Source organism: Genypterus blacodes, unplaced genomic scaffold (assembly GCF_046128005.1).
Source record: "Genypterus blacodes isolate CSIRO-AG114 ecotype Tasmania unplaced genomic scaffold, CSIRO-AGI_Gbla_v1 ptg000222l_1, whole genome shotgun sequence".
Lineage (NCBI taxonomy): Eukaryota > Metazoa > Chordata > Actinopteri > Ophidiiformes > Ophidiidae > Genypterus > Genypterus blacodes.
In genome coordinates this window covers 338858-364851 of record NW_027467021.1, presented here as the reverse complement: position 1 = coordinate 364851, position 25994 = coordinate 338858, and the positions used below count along the sequence as shown (strand labels likewise).

At 51.0% G+C, this 25994-nt stretch overlaps 1 protein-coding gene and 1 long non-coding RNA gene across 3 annotated transcripts in view; both read left to right on the top strand.

Moving 5' to 3' along the window:
- The first annotated feature begins 684 nt into the window (after positions 1-684).
- Positions 685-24187, top strand: tab2 (TGF-beta activated kinase 1 (MAP3K7) binding protein 2). Of its 2 annotated transcripts, none has more exons than XM_076170540.1 (7): positions 685-1120; positions 17801-17992; positions 18124-19807; positions 21569-21729; positions 21977-22067; positions 22357-22440; positions 22606-24187. In XM_076170540.1, exons 2-7 carry the CDS (start codon positions 17891-17893, stop codon positions 22743-22745), a joined length of 2262 nt encoding a protein of 753 aa, XP_076026655.1. In that variant the 5' UTR covers positions 685-1120; positions 17801-17890; the 3' UTR covers positions 22746-24187. The 2 variants fall into 2 exon arrangements, with proteins under 2 accessions (XP_076026655.1, XP_076026654.1); XM_076170539.1 differs by having other exon boundaries at positions 686-1120; positions 22357-22455.
- The window catches only part of LOC143016285 (uncharacterized), a 35500-nt gene continuing 17736 nt past the window's right edge, over positions 8231-25994 (top strand). Inside the window, exon 1 of the long non-coding RNA XR_012965505.1 lies at positions 8231-8580. This is a non-coding gene — a long non-coding RNA (uncharacterized LOC143016285). The remainder of the gene's footprint in view (positions 8581-25994) is intronic.

Here is a 25994-nt window from a genome sequence, read left to right as displayed (position 1 = left end):
GGAAGTAGGTCAAAGTCTTATCACGCTGACTGTTTACGGCTGTTAGTTTGGTCAAGAGGACGCATACCCCCTCCTTTTTATGAATCATATTAGAGTTTGTTTAAAGTGGTACGCACGGACCTGCAGAGCGAGCCGTCCAGATGTTTGGGGGCAAACGGGGTGAAGAGAGAGAGCTCTGGGGGTCTGGAGGATGAAGGTGCTTCAGCTCTTAAGGTGGACATTTACTGATGCATGCTGGAGGTCCTTCTGCTGGGGTCAGACTGAGGTGCATGGACCCCCCACCGGCTGAGTCTCACACACAGTCCATGCACTCCATACTCATGGAACCTGCATAATACTGCACAGCATCAACACAATCAGAAGGTTTTCATGTTGACCTGCTGCAGAAACTTAACCTGGACCTGACCAAAGGGCCCATGGTGTACCGGCCACAGGAACACATGCCACAGCTTGAGAACCCCTGCAGTATATTAGGCTGTTGCCTCCAGCAGACATCCGCCCACCTTCTTCTGCTGCTCCCCCACTTGTTTCACATACTTTCCATTCCAGTAACCTTCAGATTAACTCGGACTCGTCTTCGTTCTTGCTCCTGCCTGCATCTCCTGCAGCAGAAGGAGGAAGGTCGGCCCACTCTGCACTTACGGCCCCTCCTCCTCCTCCTCCTCCTCCTCCTCCTCCTCTTCCTCGGCACAACTTTGGGAAAGATACAAAAAAAGAGAAACTCGCCTTCCTCTCGCGATAGTGGCCTGCTTATGCAGCCGCCATATTCTGTGTGAGTATTTTGATTCGTATGTGCTGAAGTGAGGAAGAAGAAGGAGAAAAGCGAAGACGGGCTTGAAGGAGGGGAGGGGGGGGCTGAAGAAGAGGAGCTGTCACAAAGCTTTTCCCGAGTCTGTGTCACACCGCGGGGGGGCTCAGGCTTCACGTCCCTCCCCGCAGCGTTATTTCGAGGCGAGACAAGGCCCGGGGCCTCGGTGCAGCTGGCTCTCCGTCTCCCCGACACTAGCTGCACCCCTCTCGGCTTCTTCTCTCCCAGCAGCCGCGGCCCTCCGGAGGTCCGGCGGCGGACTCGGGGTGTTGAAGGCGGCCCGGGAGCGGCGGCGGGAGCGGCGTCGCGAAGGTAAGAGACGCCTCAGCTAGCGAACAGGAGCCGGAAGAATGGTGTTTTTATTGGGTTTAAAAGGAGAGGGCGCGTTTAAAAGTGTTAGAGTCTGATTCTGTACTTTTAGTTTTGTGTGAATTCACTTTGTGTGTCTGGAAGAAAGCGCGGAGTCAAAAGTTATCAAGTGTGGAAAAAGTTTTTGTGTCCAGCAGCAGCAGCTAGCTCTGTTAGCTCTGATAGCTCGGTTAGCTCCGCGGGTCTGTGCAGCCCGTCGGCCCGCTCGGTACCTGCGTTGTGTAACGGGGAAAACGCCTTCGGTAGCTTCTCCGCTGAGTCTCCGCTTCGTTACTAGGTGGTACCGGGTCACTAGGTGGTACCGGGTCACTAGGTGGTACCGGGTCATTAGGTGGTACCGAGTCGTTATGTGGTATCGAGTCGTTCGGTGGTCCTAGCTTGACTCTGGTTAGCCTGGGTTGTTTGGTAGCTACATTTTCCACTCAGCTCGCCGCTCATGGAAACGTTAAATCATGAAGTTTGTCGCTACTTTCAGACATTCAGACTGAGCGCTTTATCAACAACAAGCGTCAGACTCGAGCTATTGCGCCTGAAAAGTTACTTTCCTCTCTTCTACATGTTCCAAAGTGTCTTTATTAGAGTCTGTTAGCTGCCCAATGTGTCCTAACTTTTTATAGTGTTAAGTAAGTCACTGCCGCATCGCTCTGAAGTGTGTCACAAGTTTGTCTCCTTTCTATAACTCTACACAGGAATTGTTTTTATAAGGTTCATAAAGTATCGATCTGTAAGTGAGTGTGGGAACAGATAAGCATTGATTTGAACCCAACGAGCCTTTCAGAACTTTGATAGAACTAAACTCACTCTGCTTTCTTCATGAAGCTTATCTAAGGGTCTATTGAGACATTAAAGTGTTCAATCTAACAGCGAGGTTCCTCCTTATTTATATCCACTAAAGATGCATTCAAGTGCAGCTCGGGACACTTTGTTATCATCTGGGCTGATTGTTAATTCCACAAATGAGTTCTTAGAGGGACGTTTTAGTTTCCTTTTAGGTTAGTAGGGGAACAGAAATACAACCAGGACCTTTGACCCTCTGCTGTAGGTGTGGAGGTTCTATCTGACATGTTTCAGGCTCCGTCATGGGTCAGATGTTCCTAATATACAGGGTTAGCCTCCAGGTTCTTTTGGTACTCTTGTGATAGATCAAAGTGAAGGGGTCACCTGATGAGATGTTGTTTTCCTCTTGGCATTGTTCTTCTGAGGCCACCGTAGGTGAGGGGGGAGGGGGGGGCAGAGGTTGCAACATTAAACCTGTGTGTAAGGCAAGACTCAAAACAGGACGTGTGAACGCTGTGGTGGTGCTTGAAGGAACAGAAGAGGACTCAGACTCTCTGTTTACATGTGGATCAGGACTCCAGACCCTCTCAGGCAGGCAGTGTGGTTCTGTGGTCGTCTGCTTGGCCTCGGCAGGATTCCTGGTTTTAAAGAATGTGATTCTGTACGGTGAATATAAGAACATGTATGTACACACGTGCTCATTCATGCCTCAGTTAACCAAGCATACATGACATGTTGGGTCCTTCAGGCTTCCGGGTGAGGGGTTGGACGTGGAGTCTTTCTCTCTCTAACATCTAGTCACTTCACTGCAGTTCTAACCTGCATGTTCATACACACAACCGCACAACCACACAACACCAGTTCTCTGCTTGCTTGTGGCAGGAAACAGTCGACCCGTTTTGTTTGCTTATCAACCTGCGTCTAATTAGGCGCTTCTATTTTTTAAAACTCCTCTGGCAGCTCAGAAACAGAGCTGCCCTTTGAAATCCTGACTCCATTTACAGCTCTGCCTTGTTGACACGGGTTAGGTTAGATTCACAGCCCAGCGTAGTCGCTCTACCTGACCGCTCTGTGCTCGTCCTAACGTCCTCTGCAGCCACAGACCCTCTGACTGCTCTGCTCACTTTACTCACAACCACTAAAGAGCTCACAGTCACTTCTCTTTCTGCTGCGTAACACCTCCAAGTCTAAACTGTGTTGTGGTGCCTGAGCTGTGCGAGTGTGTGTGCGTGTGTGTGTGTGTGTGTCACTCATTAGCAGCTTGTGCCTGTCTTGACTCGCAGTCAACATAGCACTTCCTGACCAATAAGCTGCCATGGCCGAGTGTTTATAGGTGCAGAGCTCTAACTGAAACCATGTGTGCCTGTAGCTGGGCAAACGTGTTGCTAGGAGGCCGGCTGATTTGCCACTCTGGAGACTCGGTAGAGCGGCCCCACTGAGCTTAAGTGATAAGTAGGGGTTATAACAATAATAAATGAATGAATGTAACTAAGTTCTGCTTTTCCATTTTAGAGACCAATCAGGAATAAAGCACTCAGTTCTTCGTGTTTACGCTGCACAAGAACATCGCAGTCTGAATCCAGTACAACAAAAGAATGTACAAGTTTGATTTAAGAGCAATTACTTTAGAATGAAAGAATAGAATAACAAAGAACGTTTGAGAGAGAGTTTCTTTAAAAACAGATGAATAAAGTGATGAATGACTGAAGCAGATATGGAGGCAGTTAGTTTCTTCACTGAGCCTCCTGGTGATGTGGAGGAGAAGCTCGCACTGTCGTCACGGGGCTTTGACTTTGTCCCCGCGAAAGGTCGTGGAGGGACGAGACTCCGAGTCCGGGTAGCAGCGACCTACACGAGTCACTGTCACAGTGCAGCGAGTCCTGCTGTGACTCGTGCTAAATTCTTTCATAAGAAAACGACACTTGCAATTTTCAAGGTTGCTCCTGAAAGGACCCGAGCTGGGGGGGCGAGGCCGTCTGTGATGTGCCTGAGAGGAGCCAGAGTATAAATACTGCTGTACAAAGGTCACAACACATGGAGATCCACTTCTTCTTCTGTTGGATGGCATATTTTGGATTCTGTAAAGTTTATATTGAGTTTTTTTGTTGCATTTTTAACCCTTTGTTGCTGTGTAGATGTCACAGTATTAACACAGAAACGCGTGCGTGCGTGTGATAGCTGAATCAGGTCTGACGGCCTCACACAGACAATGTTTGTTTAGATGTTCATTAGATGCATGCTGACAGGCCGAGTCACCATGGCTACAGGTGACGAACAAATCACAGAGCTTAAACCGGAGCGCGTGGGCCTGCGGAGCCTCGTCGCATGTTGATGGAGGCGAAGAGTCGCCCTGGCTTGTTCCAACGGTTTGGTTCTGTGTGTGTGTGTGTGTGTGAGAGCTCCACCACTGACTGAGCTTGAGCCGTGTTGCCAACGCTTCAACGTTATTTCCTGAAAAACCTGTTTCCACACTTCTTCAGTGCAGTTGGTCTCCAATCAGAGCGGAGGGCGGAGGATCTGAGGCTCTCCGGCTCTCTGAGCGTCTTGGCTGCAGCACAGATGCTTGTTGTTTGGCTCCTCGGCGCTGTGGCTTTAACATAGGAAGTGATATTGGCTTACCTTTCTCATTCTGCATGTGTCACAGCACATTTTCTATAAGAGCCTGCAGACTCTGGAATAGTTTATGTGTAAACCCGATCCTCCTTCTTTCACGCTGCGTCTTGACTCTTTGTGTCCACTTCAGTTTACTGCTCACTTTGTGTTTTCCTCAGTTAAAGACTCCCAGTGCCAAACGCGCCTCAGAGAAGTGGAAGGGAGGGTCCCATCCATCACGTTATGCCCAGTGCAGCCGACGCAGGAAGAGGGCTCTGTGTTTCTGACCCTCCCCCACTGCAGAGCGCGGCTGTCAGGAAGAGAGGCTCTGACTGCAGCCCCCTCCCCCTGTGCAGCTCCCCCGGCTCTCTGCTTCAAATGGAGGCCTCCGCTACAGGGCTGCTCCTGCTCCTCTGCAGTTCAAGGGTTAAGCTGCCTGTACGGAGGATGACACTGCTCTGGGAGCTGCATGCTGGGTTGTCATTCTGTCTGTCTGCAGCCCTCTGCAGTGGCCTCTGCTGTCACTCGGTCGTGCGGTCCCATTCATGCTCTCATGCATGTAGGTTTTGCATTAGCTGCAGACAGAGAGTGAGTGCATGTAAAGGCAGTGAGTGTCCATGCATTCATCCATGGGTTTTCACCCAGTGTGCAGTGAGATGAGTCAGCATGTTTACGCAGAGTAGCAGAGCTGGAGGATGTGATTGTGTGTGGATGTTGGTTCCTCTTTGTTGGCCCTGTGGTTGAAGGACCGCATCCTCCTCAGCCAGAGGTGTTATTAGAGCACCTCACCTTCTCCTGTGTCGCTCTGCTCTTGCTTCAGTGAACAAGAGATCAGTCAAGCACATCCGTTACTCAAACCTCGGCCAGCGTGTTTCTGTTCCTCACACACCGCTGCTTCTGTTTCCACACATCCTCTGTGTTCACACCACAACAGTCCTGGACGGGCCTGTGTGGGTCCCATTCCTCAAGCTGCTCTAGACTTAAACCTATAAACTCTTATCGCTCATTGCTCATCAACACGCGGCCATCTATTGATTAACAGGTGAGACCCATGAGTTTGGACTGTGTGCAGCTGAGGGTTAGTGCCTTGCTCAAAGGCAGGAAATGTAATTATTAAATGGATTGTACTGCTCTGTGCTTCATAGAGTGGCTGTTTGGTTGGACTCTATCCTCATTTTGGAGGCGTCACATGATGAAGTTTGAACTCTTTTGCCTCTACCTGATGTTAGATTGAGTCCGAAGCGTTCTGAGACGATTCTGTTGTTGCACAATCTGAATGCAGAGCTAAAGAAAGTGCGACACATCTTTTCCAAAGGGACACACAGTCTGGATCTTTGAACATTGACATTAGCTCTGTTTTTAACTTGATGACTTTATAATAAACCCTGTGTTTCTTCATTAGTCCCTCTTCCTCCAGTTCACCTGAGGGATTTGATGAGCAACATTCTGACCCTCTGAAAGTCTCACTACAGGCGGCCTGATATGACGCAGAACAAACACAATTATGTTTGCATATAGTTTATGACTCTAAACAGAATCTCTGCTGAATCTCTTTGCTCCAAACGTTCCACAAGATCTGTCCATCAAATTACATTAACCGACAATTAACATCTACATTTGATCATGCATGTGTAATGACGTTGCAAATGAGATGCAGTTTAGGAGGAAAGTGTCTGCGTGTGTCTGCAGTAATGAATGAAGTGAAGGAGATGACTCCAGCTGTGATGAAGCTGTGGACGTGTTTGAATCTCATTCAGTGTTAAGATTCCACAGTGATTCAGTAAAGAAATGAATGAAACGGTGATGTCACCACATTGTGCAGGAAAGATGAGCACATGACCCAAACGGCACTTCTCAGTATTTATGAGGCACACATTGATCCCAGCGTCACTAAACCTGGGCCGGATCCTCCAGAGAAATCAACAAACTCCAAATATCTGTAAGCGTCTCTGAATGTGGAGTTACTCAGCTCTGTGGTAATTAAAGAGCTCCTTCTGATGCTAATGAAGTGTTTTTTCAAGTTCCCTGTGCAGAAACTGTGGCTATGAAACCGGATAGTAGCACAAGCGTCAATTAAAAGCCTGGAGCGGAGCGGCTGGGCCGGCTGCCCTGGATGGAGCCTTCAGGCTAATTGGAACCAGAGCCGGCGGCGTGTTAGACGGAGAGACGGCCGGAGACGCTCCAGCGATGTTAGTGGGATCAGCCTGTTGTGCTCTACGCATGTCTGTGATTTATTGGGTGTATTTGGTTCCCCTGGTTACGCAGAGAGAATGTGCTGTCGCGACGACTTTATTAACACGGGATCAATTAGGCCAGAGAGAACTTCCTGCTTCCTCCTGTCAGCCTGCTGAGGAACACGGCTTTAATCTGAACGTCCTGTAACGGGTTTGGAAAGTTCTGAACGAGCCCAAAGCCTTGGAAAAGTCACTGCAATTGTTTTATGATGATCATAATGTTTTAGAGGGTTGTGTTGTGATGCAAAACCCAGAAACCGCTGATCAGTGTGTCTCAGTCTGGCCTAAGATGATCCTGGTCCTGGTCCTGAGATCAGATTGGACCCTGCACCATGTGTGCTGTTGCCATCCACATTACAACTTTTTAAAGTGAAATTCTGGCATCTCAAAGGTCGGCGAAGGTCCCAATCCTTCTCCTGGTGAAGCCTGAGCAGCCTGTGGCAGTCCGGTCCATACCCAGGTCCTGTTCTTCAGGTCGTTGTGGCGGTGTCGCTCACTGAGCTTTGTTAGTGACTGTGTGACATCTGAAAGGTAAACTTCAGCTTTCTCCTGCTGTCCTCCGGCCATGCACATCATTATAGTTTCATGGAGCAACAATAGAGGGGACAGACGTGTGGTTTGTGGTAAATCATGGCACAAGCCTCTACAGAGCTGCTCTGTGTTTCCTGCTCAAGTAGGATCAATGTGCACGGCGGTGCTTGTGTCTGTGTGGAAAGAGTGATGAAAACACACTGCAGCTCCGGGCTTCAGCCTCGTCCTCTTGTTTGTCTCCAAAGCTTCCTGCAGGATGAGCAGGCAGGTCGTCAGCTGACCTGTAGGCTTCTTCATGTTCTGCTGCTCTCTTATCATCTCTGCTTATCCCGCCTGCAGGTTCTGCCTCTGCATTCCCTCTGACTTCCCTTGCAGATGTGACTCTGTCCTTCATCACGGCTCCCACAGTCTGCGTGATAGTCTTTCATCTCCCTCAGGTTTTTGTAGTAACCATGGTAAAGGGCTTTGATCTGCTGTCCTATCAGTGACGGCGTGGGCCTCAGGCTGCTGAGCTCAGCAGGGTGTGGTGGTCGGCCCCGTCCTCCCAACCCAAGACGCTTTGTTTGTTGTGGTTCAGTGTAGCTTTGCCAGGGGCAACTGGCTGAGTGGGTCGCTCTGTGACGCTCTGTGGAGTCAGCCTCTGCACACAACCTGAACACCTCAAACCATCTGACCTGCTGAGCTGCAACAGGAAGGAAGCAGAGCTGGCTTCCCCTTTTCTGTCCCCTCATTAGAAATTGCACAACAATGCTGCAAACGTACACAAGTACAGCTGGTAGAGCATCAACCACAGGGTGCAGACTCCTCTGCACCCTGATCAGAGCCAGAGGAGCCTGCTGGGCAGCCGGGCCTCAGCCGGGCCTCATGAGGCCCTGGGTGGATTAGTTTGTGATGTTATTGATCCATGAAGCTCCTCTTGGTTGTAAAAGGGACACATGAAGGTCTCAGTCCAGGTGGGTCCCTGGGTTAGCCCCCCCCTGCCCCGCCCTCTGGCCTCCCAAACCCCTTGGCCAGACTCGGCTCCTGGTTAGAGATGTCATAACAGAGCCGCCCTGCTGCTGTATTCCTTAGAGGTGTGTGTGTGTGTGTGTGTGTGTGTGTGTGTGTGTGTGTGTGTGTGTGTGTGTGTGTGTGTGTGTGTGTGTGTGTGTGTGTGTGTGTGTGTGTGTGTGTGTGTGTGTGTGTGTGTGTGTGTGTGTGTGTGTGTGTGTGTGTGTGTGTGTGTGTGTGTGTGTGTGTGTGTGTGTGTGTGTGTGTGTGTGTGTGTGTGTGTGGCTTGGCTGACGTCTGTGCAGTGGATCAGGCCAGGCTGGCGCTGGCACCCTCTGAGGTCCACCTGTTGGTGCCAGTCTAGGCAGGACCAGCTCAGTATGTCGTCCCTACTGTCACACCACTGAACACACACACACACAGGCCAACTGAGGGACGGACGCTCCTACACTCGCTGCATCACAGATCTTTCTCTTTAAATGTATGAAGAAGTGGGTGCAAACCTGGCAACCCGTCTGGACTGTTGATGTGTCTGTTGCAGCCTCACTTGCTTAGTTCCTCTGTCACTACTGTAATGAATGGGGCTCAGAAGTGTGTGTGTGTATATCTGTGTGTAATCACCATAGTGTGAATGCATTATCTTATCTTTCATCTTACCCTCGGCATTATAAACTTTCATCTTATGTCATGCAGGCGTCCACTCACTGTGACATGAACACGCCTGATTAAAGCACTTTACTATTTGCATCTTCAGGGTCCGTTACATCACTTTATGCAGGTTTCAGTCGCACTCCGGTGTTGAGATGAAGCGTTACTATGGATACGCAGACTTCCTGTTAGCAACCGTGACTGCTTAAGTGACAGATTGTGTCATATCCTCCATTTATACGTTGAATTGTGTTGAGATTGCAAAGACACACACACACACACACACACACACACACACACACACACACACACACACACACACACCTGATGACAGGTCTGTGCTGGAGCTCCACTGTGGGCATCGTGAGCCGTATAAACACGTGGAGCTGCCAGCTGGATGAAGCTCAGCAGTGCTTTAAAGCTGCACACACACACACACACACACACACTATCTGTTATCTGTGATGATGTTAGGCAGGCAAATCACCCCAATGTGTGTGAAACGGGCCCGGGGTCTCATTGAAGGAGAGGAGTGCGACCTGAATGTTTGGAGAGGGCTGGACTGAGCCTGAATGGCATCTCGGAGCCAGAGGAGTCACGTGACTTGGCTGCCATTTGTCTTTTTGTTGGCCTCTAGGTGGGGAATGATCCTCCTAACAGCTGCGGGAAGCATTTCCGGCGGAGGGTTTTCTCCTCGGCCGAGCACAGGCAGGTCCGGCGACACAATGAAGCAGCAGCAGCAGCGAGGCATCCTGACTGCTCCTCCACCCCCTGGAGGAGTGTGTGTGTGTGTGTGTGTGTGTGTGTGTACCTGTGTGGAAGTGTAAGCTGGAGAGATTTAGAAACCTTGTGTTTTGGAAAAAGGAATGAATTCTTTGGCTGAAGCCGTAAACGTCTCTTTACTTTTATATGTAACTTTATACGTGTTGCTCTTACAGCTTTTATCTGATTTGAGCACAGAGGAAAGTTCTCAGTGGCCCCTTCTAACGTGGCAGGGAGCCATCAGCTGATACCAGCACCAGCGCCTCTGCAGGTCCACTTAAAGTGAGTAACCGGGGTTTAGGCAGAACCCCCCCCCCCCCCCTCAGCCTGCGTGCGGTTGGCCAGTCGCCTGGTTTCACCCGTGGCAAAGTGATTTGACGCCATAATGCAACGTGAGCAGGAGTTTGGCTGCAGACACGTGTGGGTTTGTGTTGTGGCTGCTGCTGCTTCAGCTGCCCTCCGTGTTTACACAGTTCTGTTCTGTTCTTCTGCTGAATTGAGACGTGCTGAACAATCGTCACTGTTAATGTTCCACATATGACTGAGCTCAGTAGAACAACACGTATGTGGATCATGTGGTGAATTCCCAGTTTACTACTCGGCCTTCAGTCAACATGAAACTAGACTAAGTGTTCCTGACGTGCATGTAAACACACCCACCCACTGGCTGCAGGTGTGGGGACACTACAGGTGAACGCTGTGTGTGTGTGTGTGTGAATACCTGCTGCAGAGGAGTGAAGGAGCTGAAATCAAAGGTTCCTCTGGCTGTGGGCTTCAAAGAGCAGGCTGTCATGCAGTAAGTGCATTTCTCCAGGCAGTGAAGGCTGAAGGTTTGGCTCCTACATGCCTGAGTGCAGCCAGACTCATTGTGTTCAATCCCTCTGCAGTGTGGAGTGTTGAGAGGCGGCGCTGCCACCCAGGCTCTCGCTGCAGTGGGATGAAAGGTCGGGGGTTTGAATCCCTAACCGGCTTGATTCAATCAGGTGGGGAGGGGTGGAGCTGGGATCAGCAGCTCTAATTGATGTGCCTTTGAGCCAAACACTCTCAGGTGGGCCGCCCAGTCTTCATCACTGTGGCGTCTTTGGCTGAACCTGTGTTTGTGTTCATCAATCAGATCTTTACTCTTCAAATGGGAAACAAAGTTGTAAAAACATTCGACTTTGACGAGACGAGTTTAGGTTTGCAGGAAATATTGGGTGTGATCCTTTCAGGGAGATGGTATGTTCTGTGTGTGTGTGTGTGTGTGTGTGTGTGTGTGACTTCCTCTTGAAGGTGGGGCTGTGGAGGGGGATTGACAAGGAAGTTATGTCTGGTATGTATGCGTTTGTTGTCTGCAGCTTTGTTATCTGGAGGACGGGCCGAGGTGTTTATGGGACAAAGGGACAGAAACCAACTTGGTGCCTTAAACAGATTGCTGACAGATGTGATTTGGTGCAGTTGTTGCTTTGTATCTTCACATGTTGGGTTTCCTTCACTTCACCTCCGTCACACAGGACAGAAGTAAGCAGCCGTTGTTGTCTTCTAACCAAATCAGCAAATCAGCAAACTTAATAGGAAGTAGGTCTTTTTGATGACTCGTGACCTCATTTCCCAGCCTGCTCGCGTCCACTCAGCATCTCAGCTGGTTTCCAGTTGTTTTTAGCAGCAGCCAGCAGGTTGATTGTCTGAGTCACCGTATGAGTCCACATGAATGAAGTGAGGAGCTGCTGCCGTGCTGCAGCCCAGTGTTGAGCAGCAGCTCGTCCTCAGCAGCTCGTCCTCAGCAGCTCCGTCTCAGCAGCTCCGTCTCAGCAGCTCCGTCTCAGCAGCTCCGTCTCAGCAGCTCCGTCTCAGCAGCTCGTCCTCAGCAGCTCGTCCTCAGCAGCTCGTCCTCAGCAGCTCGTCCTCAGCAGCTCCGTCTCAGCAGCTCCGTCTCAGCAGCTCCGTCTCAGCAGCTCGTCCTCAGCAGCTCGTCCTCAGCAGCTCGTCCTCAGCAGCTCGTCCTCAGCAGCTCGTCCTCAGCAGCTCGTCCTCTGGCTCTGTGTGGATGCAGGTCTTTGCTTTAAATGATCAGTGTGGGAAATGCAGAGATAATAACAATATCCTAATCAAGTATCTGCCACTTTAACCCGTCGGTCTATATCTGAGCGTCTTTCTGCTCGCTGTTACGAGAAACAACGGCTCTCTGTTTGGAACAAACGTTTACAACAATGACTCATTCATCTGCACTGATGAAGTGAACTGTGACATTTTAATCTGCACTTGGTAAATTCCTGTGTGTGTGTGTGTGTGTGTGTGTGTGTGTGTGTGTGTGTGTGTGTGTGTGTGTGTGTGTGTGTGTGTGTGTGTGTGTGTGTGTGTGTGTGTGTGTGTGTGTGTGTGTGTGTGTGTGTGTGTGTGTGACTCAGAGGAGAGGGGGGGCTGTGTTTGGCTTAAGTGAACAGGAGGATCTGGAGCTTTGTGACCAGCAGCATCTTTAAATGTGACTCGGGTGGAGTCCTGAGTCTCAGAGTGACTCCACTTAGTGACTCCTCAGAGTGACTCCACAGAGTGACTCCACTTAGTGACTCCACAGAGTGACTCCACTTAGTGACTCCACTTAGTGACTCCACTTAGTGACTCCACAGAGTGACTCCACAGAGTGACTCCACAGAGTGACTCCACAGAGTGACTCCACAGAGTGACTCCACAGAGTGACTCTCTCCTGGTGGCTCAGGTGCTTGTGTGTAGTCTGGGTAGCCTGAGCCTCCAGGTCATTAAGGTTTCATCATACTTCAGAATGGTTCCTTGCTGGCACCAGACTGTGTCAGAGAGAGAGAGAGAGAGAGTTTATAAAGATCAGTGCTCTTTGTTTGATGCTCTGGATCCTCCCTGGTGCTCTGTCATCTGCCTGCTTCGCTCTGTGCTGTTTGTTTGGAGAAGGATCTGAACGAGGAGTTGACTCTGGAACCAGACTCTGCCTGAGAGAGACTCTCCAAACACAACAGGATTCACCAGGACACATGGAGCGATGGGAACCATAACTAATGCTACATGAGGCAGAGCGCCGTTAGCTGCTCTGTTTGCTCAGGCCTCAGACTCACAGCTTTGCTTTGGTTAAACACCGTTCAGAAGGTTTAGGCTGCCAGTTCCTCCCCCCTTCCCCTCCCCCTCCCCCTCCTGGCCTGCAGGGCTGCACATAACTGCACTGAATGCCAGCAATCTGTGAAAGATCCCTCCCCCCAAACACACCGCCCCAATAAGGTGTGTGCGTGTGTGTGTGTTGGGGCTCGTTAGCTGGCAATTAATGTTGCCACAATGTAAAGAGAAACTCTGCTCCCCTTGTTGCTCTGTAGATTGTTGCTCTCTCCCTCTTCTTCTTCATTCATCTCCGTCTTGGTAGAAGGCAAACAGAGCTCAGTGGTTTAGGATCAACAGGCTCTATTTAAAGCCCAGGCTGTGGTCTGAGGGGGGGGGGGGGGGGGGCGGGGGCTGCACGTTTGTGGCTCAATTGATTTTTTTGATGTGGAATGTTGACCGTCCACATGATGAATTCCAAACCATTGACACTGTGATTGTGTGTGTGATTGAGCACACTGGAGTCAAACTTATCAATCAAATCTATAAATCATGCTTGTAAATAGTTTATATGAATTGGAGCAGGGTGTGTAAATGTGTGTGAGAGTGAGAGAAGCCACACGTGAGACCCTCTATCTCTTCTTAGAGCAGCAGAGGAGTTGAGGTCTTGTTGCTCTGTGGAAGTGAAGAGTGTAGTTTCCTCTCGGCTGCATGAAGCTCTGTGTGGAGCTCTAGATGCCTCTGTGCTGTGGGTTTGACAGCAGCTCCAGCAGACGAGTCACATGGCAGCCTGGTTGATTCTTCATCCTCCTGTCGGCTCTGTCAGCTCTGTCGGCTCTGTCAGCTCTGTTCTTCCCCCTTTACTTCTGTCCTCCGTCTGTAAGCCTTTTCTTTTCCAGAGAGCGGGCCAGTTCTCTCTGCAGACAAAGCTACGGTCTGTGCTCGCAAACAAACTGGTTGGATGTGAATGTGTTGTCAGATCCCAGTAATCCTTTAATGAAGAAGAAGAAGAGGAGGAGGACGAAGGCCCTCTGTGTGTGTGTGTGTGTGTGTGTGTGTGTGTGTGTGTGTGTGTGTGTGTGTGTGTGTGTGTGTGTGTGTGTGTGTGTGTGTGTGTGTGTGTGTGTGTGTGTGTGTGTGTGTGTGTGTGTGTGTGTGTGTGTGTGTGTGTGTGTGTGTGAGAGAGACTTACAGGTGAGTCAGGCTGGTGACCATGTACTGATCTCAGTGTACTGTGTGTGTGTATTTGTGTGTAGCTGTGAGTCCTGTGGCATCCTCCTCTCTCTGAGCTGTGACCACACACTTGTTTACATGCTGAGGCAGAGGTTCACCTGCTGCTCATCTGGGTCCATATGTGGACTCACTGGGACAGGATTCATCATGAACATGAAGGAGGTGAAGGTTGCCTCCTGCTTTATCTTCTTCTTATCTGTCTAATCTTAGTTCCTAATATGAACACATCCTGAGCTGCTAAAGTCAGAGTGTTTGTTAGTGTGTGTGTGTGTGTGTGTGCAGAACATCTGCACAGCTCAGGCTGATGCAGGTGAGAGCAGCACTATGGTGCCCACTGAGAGTTTGTGTGAGAGGTGAAACGAGGAGGAAAGACTGAAACAAACGGGGGGAGGGACACACACACACACACACACACACACACACACACACACACACACACACACACACACACACACACACACACACACACACACACACACACACACAGAGGAAGGCCTGCTGCATGCTTGCCTGCCTGTCAGAGCCTCACTCTCCACTTCTCGGTGCCCCCTTCCCTCCTCAGCTCCTTATACGGTAAAGATAGACACACACAGACTCACACGGTGCTTAAACCGTTGTTTGTGTCGTTTACAGAGGAAAACAAAGTCGATCCACCGGCGGCTCAGGCAGCCACAGACGGTGGCAGAGGTCGGCGAGCCTCCGTGTCGGTGAGACCTCCCAGTATCCCAGCATGCATTGGGAGGGGACAGTGGACCTGGGGAGTTTGTGCCCTTGCCTGCTTCCAATCAAACACCAGCTGCAAGCTGCGGTGCTGAAGAATTTTTGATTTCCTGCTCATACACACACTCCCCCACCACCATCACAACACACACGCACACACACACACAGCCTCCTTCCTCTGTTTAGTAAAGCGGGCAGCTGAGCAGCAAGGAGCGGGCGGTGCAGCAGAGTGGATCGGCTCTGAGCGTTGTGAGGCCCCGTCTCCAGGGCTTCATGGCTCCAGGGCTTCATGGCTCCAGGGCTTCATGGCTCCAGGGCTTCATGGCTCCAGGGCTTCATGGCTCCAGGGCTTCATGGCTCCAGGGCTTCATGGCTCCAGGGCTTCATGGCTCCAGGGCTTCAGGGCTTCAGGGCTTCAGATCTTGGTGGCTTGGTGGAGTGCAGTTTAGCCTGGGCACATGTAGTGTGGTTTGTTTCTGCTGTGGAGTCGCTGGCTGGAACAAAGGAACAGCCTCATACTGTGTGGAACCCATGTCAGATGTTTGTTACGTAAATGACTGACTGGAGTGTGTAGAAGTCATAAATGTTGTGTAACTTGGCCTTGCTTAATGCTCAAGTGTGTTTTCATTTGACTTGTTGTCCTGGGTCCCTCTGTAATGATGCACTGTCCCTTTAAGGGACGTGTGGTGATGTGTCACGTGTTCATTGGTTGCTATGCAGAAGGAGACTGAATGTGATGGATGGTGCAAGAAACACGCACACAGGAACACACAAGCAGAGTAAAGCTGCCTCATGGAGTCAAAGCTGCCTCATGGAGTCAAAGCTGCCTCATGGAGTCAGAGCTGCTGTGGGGAAGAGCTGGGACTCCTGATGTCTGCACGCTGTCCCCCACCAACATGTCTGAATATGTAAACAGTCACTGGTGTGTATGATGAGGAGCCGGTGTCACTCAGAGTCTGGACCGACCGGTCAGACGGAGGTCCAGGTCGGTTTCTGACTCAAACTTTCCACTGATGTCCGTTTATCTTCCAGTTTATTTGAGTCCGACCTGCCTGACATTAATGTGGTGGGAGATGACTTTGTTTCGGCTCTTGTGATGACTCAGAAAGCTCTCTGGGTAAGATGAGGCTCCTCCAAAAAGTTTCCACCAGAGCCTCTGCGTTCCTGCGCTCTGTGGGAGGCAAGGTGAGGCCTGCAGCTCCTCACAGCCGCTCTATCACAGGGCGGGCAAAACAATCGCTGTAGGGAGAGGCATTCCTCCAAACAGCTGTGTGTGTGTGTGTGTGTGTGTGTGTGTGTGTGTGTGTGTGTGTGTGTGTGTGTGTGTGTGTGTGTGTGTGTGTGTGTGTGTGTGTGTGTGTGTGTGTGTGTGTGTGTGTGTGTGTGTGTGTGTGTGTGTGTGTGTGTGTGTGTGTGTGTGTGTGTGTGTGTGTGTGTGTGTGTGTGTGTGTCAGTGTGATCCTGGTGAGCTCTTTGAGTCCCTGCATGCAGAGCCTCAGACTTCCTGTCATGTAGTGGTTGTACTGTAGTGATGTCTCTTGATTTGTGCGTGCTGAGGTGCATCGGCTGTGCGGGGGTGAATGAGTTCATTGATGGAGCCAGTGTGGGTCAGAGCTCTTAACGGCCGCAGCAATGGAAGCTTTGTCTCTATCTCTGCTGGCACCACAGCGACGCCTCTGGGGCTGCTCTGCCTGAGCCTCCCGGGACAGAGCCCCCCGGCCCCCCCCCCTTTGAGCCGCCCCCGCACAGGGGCCCGCTGTGCCAAAGCCCAGGCTGTTCTCCTGACCTTAGATGATGCACAGTGAAGAGGTGGGGAGCTTTGGGTTCATGAAGCCAGGAAACAATCTAACCACACAGTTGACCTGCAGGTGGGTCAGCTGAGCCTGAGTGTGTGTGTGTTCTCCTCTGGTTTGCAGTTATAGGCTCTCTCCCTCTCTGCTGCGTCTGCACTCCTCTCTTGACACACACAACATGAATTCCACAGTCTGGTGCTGTGACTGTGTGACTCTGTGTATCTGATCGTGTTTACCTGAGACACCTGCTGCCTGTAGGACCTGCAGCTTCACTACACACACTCTACACACACTCTACAGCTCCTCTTCCTCACACAGCAGCAGGAGAAGCTGATCAGCAGCCTAAATCTCCTGCTCCTACTTCAGTCTTAGCCTGTTACCCTGATGTGAGCCGTGTTAGTAACAGCATACAGGTCCCAGCAGGTCCTAGCAGGTCCTAGCAGGTCCTAGCAGGTCCTAGCAGGTCCCAGGCTCCTCCCCCTCCCGACAGCCCGTCCCCATTATCAGCTCAGTATGGATGGACGTGTTTATGGCTCCTCAGCTCTGACGGCTCATGACTCAGATAGAACAGAAGCACAGCTGCTCACAGATCTGCTTCATCTTCCTGGCAGTGATCACAGGCCCATGTGTTCTGAGGCATCCTTCTCCATTATCAGCAGATCGCTCTGTTTAGCGTCTTTATCTCTGGTTCTGGATTATCTCTGACCTCTACCTCTGACTGAACGTTTAGAGAGCGTGCGGTCAGACACACACACGGTGGGAATCACAGCAAACACACGTCCTTCTGCTCCACATCACTGCACGCTGAAGTAGCTGCTATTAAGTGATAGTTAGGAGGCTGCCAGTTGGAATCCCTGAGCGCGTGGCTGCAGATTGGGTGTCCATGAGCAAGGCTTCAGTCGCTCTGCTGTAGGGTCACCGTGGTCAGGAGGAGAATACTGCGGTCGGCTCCCAGTCTGAGTTCACTTCATACATGCAAGCAGCCAAGTGCAACATACACACACGCACAGACACACACACCCCTCTAGATGAGCGTCTCATTCTGGTTACAGTAGTGAAGTTTGTGGCACATGAAGGTTTGCTCGTTCCCTCAGTAGTCGGTCAGAGTCTCTGTTCTCATGGAGGAGCTCTGACACGTAGCTGTGAAGCTTCTGGGCCACCTCAGTCCGTCTCTCCTCCTCTGTGACTCTCTGCCTCCTCAGGCTGCAGACTCAGGAGGAACTCGTCTCCCTGCATGTTACCTCATGAGTGACAGCCACATTTGTCCTGACTTTGTTTTTTCTCCCATCTTCTTGATCTCCACACAGAAATATGTTCAAGATAAAGGCGAGCAGCTGCCACCACTGATGCCCCCGTGTGCAGACCAGAGCCAGCAGTCCTGAACCGGCAACATACGAATGGCCCAGGGAAGTCACCAGATTGACATTCAGGTTTTGCATGACCTGTGCCAGAAGTTCCCTGAAGTCCCAGAGGGAGTTGTCTCCCAGTGTGTCCTGCAGGTAAACAAACACAAAGTCCACACGCTTTGGTTTCATGCTCTTGCTTTGTGTTTCTGTTGCAGAGCGTAAAGGGTTAAGTGTGTGATATGTTAACCTTCTTTCTTACCCGTTCTTCCCTCCGTCTCTCTCAGAACAACAACAACCTAGACGCCTGCTGTGAATACTTGTCCCAGGTCAGTCCGGCCTACCTGTACAGTGAAGAAGGAACCCTCAGCTTCTCTGACGACCCCGGCTTCACCAGGCTCCGCAATCACATGACCCAGCTGAACCTGGGCCCGCAGACTCAGAATGTGCACGTGGCCCCCGCGAGGATGAACGGCAGCAGGACTCTGGCCCACAGCCTGAGCGACGGGCCCCTCCAGACCAACAAGGGCCCCAGCAGCGACTTCTTCCAGCAGGAGCCCCAGTCCGCCCCGGTGCAGGTGCCCTCCAGCCTCAATGTGTTTGGCGTGATGGAGCCCACACGCAAGCCGCAGCCGCCCCAGCACCTGGGACTCTATCCTCTGGGCGTCAAAGGAACAGCAGGGGGTCCCCACCAGACGCAACGCTTCAACCCCATCACCGTGACGCTGGCCCCTAAGATCCCCACGGGACGCAACACGCCCACGTCTTTGCACATACACGGCGGGCCGCAGTCGGGCCTGAGCAGTCCACAGGGTAACTCCATCTACATCAGGCCCTACGTCAGCCAGTCTGGTACGAGCCGGCACGGTCAGCAGCCGGGAGGCCGGGCCCAGTACAGCCCCACCTCCCAGCCCCAGCAGCAGATCTACCAGATCTCGCATCCCTCCTCCCTGCCCGGCTCCTGGTCCGGCCCTCAGCACGTCGCTTCCTCACATACCTCACAGCACCCGACGCAGGGCCACCAGACCTCCCACGTCTACATGCCCATCAGCTCCCCCACAAACCCCCAGGCGCCCTCCTTTTCTCAGGCTCCCTCTGGCAGCCAGGCCTCTTCCTCTGGCGTCTCATCATGCGCGTCCTCCTCCTCCTCCTGCTCCTCTGTAATGCCCACCATCAGCCAGTACAACATCCAGAACATCTCCACAGGCCCACGAAAGAACCAGATAGAGATCAAACTTGAATCTCCTCAGAGGAGCAACTCTACTACCACGACAGCTGTCCTGCGAACAGGCAGCGGGCCGCGCTCCTCCTCCGCTTCTTCCTCCTGCCCCTCCTCTTCCTCCTCCTCTTCTTCTACCGGGGTGTCTACTGTCCCCACCACCCCTCTCTCCATCGGAGGTCCAGGTCTGAGCCGCAGCCAACCCACTGTTTACATCTCTGCCAGCCCTCCCACTGCTGCTACCACGCCCTCTGAGGAGGCCATCATGGCCTCGGCCGGCTCCCGCTCCCAACCCAAGTTTTACATTTCTGCAAACGCCTCCAGCGACGAGGGTGGGGGTCGGAACCCTCCCACGGTGTACATCTCAGCCAATCCGGCGTTGCAGGGGCCGTCGGGGGCCAGGAACATAGGCGGTCAGATGACTGTGTGCCCGGCCTACATTCACCACCATCCGCCTAAGTCCCGCTCCTCTGTGGTGGGCGGGGCCACGGCCTCGTCTCCTCGTGTGGTGGTCACTCAGCCCAACACCAAGTACACTTTTAAAATAACGGTGTCCCCCAACAAGCCCCCTGCCGTCTCCCCCGGAGTCGTGTCTCCTACCTTTGACCCCAATAACATCCTCAGCCTCCCGGACCACCACTTTGTGGAGCCAGACCCCCTCCACCTCACAGACCCGCTGTCCCCCCACAGGGAGCGGCCCAGCGAACCTCGCAGACTCAGCATGGGCTCAGACGACGCAGCGTACACACAAGGTGAGTGAGCGTGTGTGTGTGTGTGTGTGTGTGTGAGTGTGTGGAGCACAGATACACAGCACAATACTGAATACACACACAAGTGTTTAAGAGTCAAAACATTTAACATTTTTAACCAAATGCAGATAAACAAACACGCTCTCTTATTCTGTAGTAACTGTTAACGTCTCTAAAGGCGTTGATGTGGTCTTTACAGATCATCTCCCTCAGGTTGGAGCTCACAGGTCCACACTTTAATGTGTCAGAACAAAGAGACAGACATGGTTAAAGTGTCAGCGCTTCAAACAGGCGTCTCATGTCGGCTCCGTCCTGTTTGTTTGACTTTGTTTAGCTGCTGTCAAGTGTCTGAAGTGTGTGTTTCCTCTGGAGTCGTCGTGCCTCAGTGAGGCTGTCAGAGCTCGATCTCCTTAGAGGAGCAGCAACAATAAATACGTGTTTACTCTACACACAAAAAGTAGTACATCAGATTGTTGTGCTAAATGAAGTGGAGGGACAGTTCAGCCTTTAGAATCCCGTCCCTTCTACAGACTCTCTCTCCATTGTATCGCTGCTACTGCGTTTCAAAGCTGCGTCCACCCGCTAAAACGGAGCTTCTGCCTCTGGAGTCATCGCTCTGTGCGTCCGTATCCTCTAGGCCGATAGAAGAGAAGGTGACTCGCTGTGGGGGGGGGGGGGGGTCGTGGACACGATGACGGCGCTGTGACTCCTCAGCGCTCATGTGCTGCGTCTGCTCCAGTGAGATCCTGAAGCGGGCACATTCTGTGCCGTGACTCAAACCTGGCGGGGCGCTTCGTCTTCTCCTTTTTTGGGCTTGTGACTGCATCACGTGTGAGTCACCGGCTGTGGCCCGCACGCTGCTCTGACTACCATCAACAGTGGCTTCAGCCGCTGCCCCCCGCAGTTTACTCAGATCATCTGGCTCGGTAAACACTATTGTAGTGGCTGTAATGCTGGATTCTGATTGGCTGAGTCACAGTCGGAGCGTCTGCAAAACACACACACCTGTCCCCTTCACAGCTGCTTCACCACTCATGCCCGCCTGTTGTTACAGAGGTCAGTTTGAGGTCACAGCATCAGGCTGGAGGGTGTAGGGGGCGAGGCCAACTGTCCAGCAGTCACTCTCACCTGGTGTCCAGTGTTTAGACACATATGGACCAATCAGCAAAGAGATACAGGCTGAATGGAAGGGTTAGCTTCCAAAGTCACGATTGACAACTAAACAAGCCTGACTGAGCCTGACTGAGCCTGACCGAGCCTGAGTGTCGTGTTGACATTAACCCTCCTTGGTGGTGATTTGTTGTATTTCTTGATCACATCCTAACTGAACTTTAAATATTGAACTTTCTAATCAGGATGAAGTTACATGATGTAGTTTGGAGTCACAAACCACAGCTTAATGCTTCATGTCACTGACAAACTATATTGACCTTGCACACAAACACAGGTCCTTGTTAGTCTCGACCTGGTAAACAAACAAGAACATGTAGTAAACATCAGGCGTGTCAGTTTATGTGTTTCTCTGCTCTGTGTTGATGTTGTTAACTCAACATGAACGTTCACATATAAATCATGGAGCTGTCAGCCTGGGAAAGAATGCTGTGATTTATGTAGAAGTGTGTGTTAAGTGTCGTTCAGCTGCTCCACTTTGTTTCTTGTCAGCAGAATGAGTTTCTATCGTTTGTTTCCGCGTCTGACACGCCGATGAGCCAACACCAACGTCAGAATGGGCGTCTGACAACTCTGTGTGTGTGTGTCTTTCAGCGCTGTTGGTTCATCAGAAGGCCCGCATGGAGAGGCTGTGGGACGAGCTGGAGCTGAAGAAGAAAAAGCTGGAGAAACTAAAAGAGGAAGTCAACGAGATGGAGAACGACCTGACCAGGAGGCGGCTGGAGAGATCCAACTCGGCTTCCCAAATTCCTTCGGTATGAACGACGGTTTGATATTTGCGTTGGCAGACTGAGAGGTTTGTTGTGACTTGTTGTGTTGGTTTAACCAGCAGGTTCCAGTCAGACATGATGACTGTGATCAGTGTGTATGTTGGTGTGCATGTTGTCTGCAGCTGCAGGTTTGTTGAACGCCGTCCTGGCTTCCTGTGGACTCAGCTGTTGTTGTTGTTTGTCAGCTCAGTTCTGTTCTGACCGCTGTCTCTCTCTCTCTCCTCTCCGTCAGATCGAGGAAATGAAGCAGTTGAGATGCAAAAACAGGTTACTGCAGATCGACATCGACTGCCTCACCAAAGAGATCGATCTCCTTCAAACAGGTAAGAGTGTGTGTGTGTGGGGGGGGTCAGTCGGGGTCTGCTCACATCCTCTCAGCACGCTCTGATGAGCTGCTGCCATTGTGGTGTTAACTAGCGGTTGCTTCCTGATTGCTTCCTGTAGCTGGGGGGTGCTGGCTCTCTGTCAGTGTGTAGGTGTTCTTCGTCTCTTTAACAGGTCTCTCATGGATCCATCAGGGTCCATCAGAGACCAACAGACCTGAGATGTTTAAGGGAGAGTTGATGAACATCTGTCAGGTTGTTCATGTCTCTTCTTCTCTTCTTCTCACAGGACCACACTTTAATCCCAGTGCAATCCATAACTTCTATGACAACATTGGATTCCTCGGTCCCATCCCACCCAAACCCCCCAAAGGTACTTTATCTGTCGGTACGTTTACAGCCTCCTTCTTCATGTGCACATTCTCCCTTCATGACATTCATCACATACACACTCTGTGACACTGACACCCATACCATCTCTGTTTCTCTCTCTCGTCCCCTCCCTCATCCCTCTCTCTCTCTCTCTCTCCCCCCTCAGACTTGAGCAGTAAGAGCATGAAGCCCGTCTCAGACCAGGAGGAGGATGAGGGGATGCATTGGAACTGCACGGCCTGCACCTTCCTCAACCATCCCCTCCTCAACCGCTGTGAACAGTGCGAGTACCCGCGGCGCTTCTGAGTGCCGCCGCCTCCTCTGCACGCCTTTCTTCTCCCAGACTAGATTAGAAAAAGGCCCTTTGGGTTTCTCTCTTCCCGGGATGGTGGCGTCATCGCCGCGCGGCCTCGTCTCCTCGGGTTCTGTCATTCTGTTTCCTCTCTAAGGTTCATAGAAAGCTGTCCACTGAAGGCTCCACTGGATAGTGTTTACAGGCCGGCAGAGTCGGACGATACCTCACCTCAGAGACTCAGACGCTGTGGGGTCGCCTCCCCTCCCCCCTCTCTGCTCAACCAGTGACAGTTACCCCGGGATACCTCGCTGCTCCCATTTACAGTATTACGAGTGTGGCCCTGCAGTGTGATGGCACACACACACACACACACACACACACACACTCACACACATGCGCACACACACACACCCACACCCACACACACACAGCCAACACGTGCCAGTGTGCCTTTTGCTGAGTCAGTTGTTGTCTTTCTTCCCGTGCGATCCGGGATTTGGGAATCTGACTGTGGCCGCCGCCGCCGGCCTGAAGGGAAAACGCAGAGACTCCTGGTGGAGCTGAGAGTCCGGCTGCTGAGCCTGGAGGCCGCCAGAGGGGGGCGCCGTCCTCCTGTCCTCAGCGTCCCTCATCAGTCTGACACCAGCTCAAGAGAAAAGGAATTAGCATGCTTAGTGTCCAGGCGGCGGCGGCAGACCCCGAGCTTTTTACTGTACATAATATCAGAATGTGCCTCCAAGCCTTCTTCCTCACTATGAATCACTTGTATTTCCTGTAAGTATAGCTTTATAGACTTTATTAACTTCTTTTTGTCTCGTTTTGTTTCTCTTTCAAACAAATAAGCACCGCGCTCCCTTTTTAAGCTTTTGACTTGATTTCTGTGAGGGTTGAAGCCTTGCAGAGAGGAGGAGGAGGAAGAGGAGGAGGAAGAGGAGCAGAGCAGCAGAAACGGAAACTGCTGCAGTGGTCGTAAAGCTACGTCTGCCCGCTCTGTCCGCTCTGTCCGCTCGTGCAAATGCCGAGTTTCCAGTGTACGATCCGCTAAAGCAGCAAGGCGGAAGGCGAGGGAGGAGTCTTCTTCTTCGTCTCCTTCTTCTTCTCGTTGTTTTTTTGTTTAGTTTTTCTGTTTGTTTTCTGGACGCCAAATCTCTTGGGACTGTCGGGGAGTAAAGGATCAAATCACAAACTCTGCCATCTTATCTGACAACTGGAATGTAGGTTTAACGTTTGGGACGTCGACGCCTCACAATCTCACGCCACAGCAGACGTACGGGACAGCAGCTCCTCCTCCGGGGCTCCTTTGGGATTTCGTGGGTCGCAGCCTCGCCGTGCGACCTGAGTCGGGGTTTTTTGTGACCGTACCCCCAAAAAAAAAAAAAGGAAATGTTTGTTGAAAATATTCAGATTTCCAATTTAGGAATATTTATGTGGTCCCAGGCCGTTTAGAAACAAACCCAGAACAGAAGATAGAAGATAACAACAAGGCAAAATATACCAATGTATCTGTTTAAGCACAATGAGACTGTCCACTCTGTATATTCTTATTCTTATTGGCCTTCGTTCATCCTCTTAAGCTTTTATCAGTGAGGATGTCTCCAAAGTTTACTCATTGTCCTTAATTTACTTTAACTGTTAAATACCTTTGTGATTTACGCCCCATACTTTGTGAACGTTGCCTTGCCTTTAGTGCCTTTAGAAATCAATTTGTATGGATAATCAATGCTGCCACCATTCAAGTGGCATTTATAAATCAATCACAATCTTACTATGAATGAAATCAGTTAGAAGAAGACGGATTATTGTCTCTTAAAGCACTTAAGCCACATTTTTCCTTTTCCGACCCAAAGAATCCAGTTTTCAGCTTCAGCTGCACTTTGGTGTGAAGCGGCAGTTCAGTCATGTTTTGTTAAAGGAAAAATAATTTGGATTTCTAAAGTGTTTTTTGATTTTAGCTGGGAAAACTGTCTTTGTAACAGATAAGTTATTTGTAAAAATAATAAAAAAAATCTATTCTGAACTCTTCTGTTGTCTTTCTGAAGGTTCGCTGCAGCAGCGTCCACTAGAGGGCAGTAGAGCGCCGCAGTGTTCAGAAGGCAGAGTTACGGTGCAGCAGGTTAGTGGAGGCACAGGGACACGAGGAGGCACAGGGACACGATGAGGCACAGGGACACGAGGAGGCACAGGGACACGATGAGGCACAGGGACACGATGAGGCACAGGGACACGAGGAGGCACAGGGACACGATGAGGCACAGGGACACGATGAGGGACAGGGACACGAGGAGGCACAGGGACACGATGAGGCACAGGGACACGAGGAGGCACAGGGACACGAGACACGAGGAGGCACAGGGACACTGAGGCACAGGGACACGATGAGGGACAGGGACACGAGGAGGCACAGGGACACGAGGAGGCACAGGGACACGAGACACGAGGAGGCACAGGGACACTGAGGCACAGGGACATGTTCACACAGCCAAGAACCTCCCGGGAAAGTGGAGCAGTTTGTAAAAGTGAACACCTGAATGATAAATCTATTGCCTTAAAGTTGTATTTTAGTTTAGTATTGTGTGTTGTTCTTTCACCCACTTACAAACTGTCAAGTTAGAAGGTCAAACTGATTCCATTGCTTTATTTTACATGCATAGATTTGCTAGTTTGTTCTAAACAGAAGTACAGGCGTTCCTCATTGAGAACATTAAACGGTCTACAGACTGTTAGTGCATTGCACCTTTACATGGGAAAACAAACGGCTTTCATCAGGTTAGTTCCTCTTAATGCTCACACTCATAAATGCTTTCTATTGATTTGTTAAAGCAGAGTAAAGTTTGTGCTGTAGTATGATGTCATGGCTTCATGTTTACTGGCTCAGGCTGAGGGATCCACTCAGAGCTCTACAACTACAAATGTTAGACGTTAGAACAGAGTTTAAAATCTTCTGATCTGACTATTCTTGTGCCTGCGCACACAGTAGAAACAGGAAGCCACTCCCTCTCTGTTGTGTAGCTCAGTCAGTCTGTTACACAAAGATCACAGCAATGGAGCTGAAGGTACGACTTCATTCATGATGTCATCAAAACACACTCATGTATTGTGATCAGTCTGACTGTGTTCAATATGAACACACAGCTGGATCAGTGTGTGACTGTGTGTGTGTTATTACACACAAGCACACATGCAGTCACGTGTGTGTGTGTGTGTCTCTCTGATTAGCCTTGGTGCTTCAGGTTTAGTTAAGACCGGGACTTAGCCTCCAG

Coding starts and splice junctions, on each gene's coding strand:
- tab2 (XM_076170539.1), top strand. CDS start 17,891: ATGGCCCAGGGAAGTCACCAGATTGACATTCAGGTTTTGCATGACCTG. Junction 19,808..21,568: donor CGACGCAGCGTACACACAAG/GTGAGTGAGCGT, acceptor TGTGTCTTTCAG/CGCTGTTGGTTCATCAGAAG. Junction 22,068..22,356: donor GATCGATCTCCTTCAAACAG/GTAAGAGTGTGT, acceptor TTCTTCTCACAG/GACCACACTTTAATCCCAGT.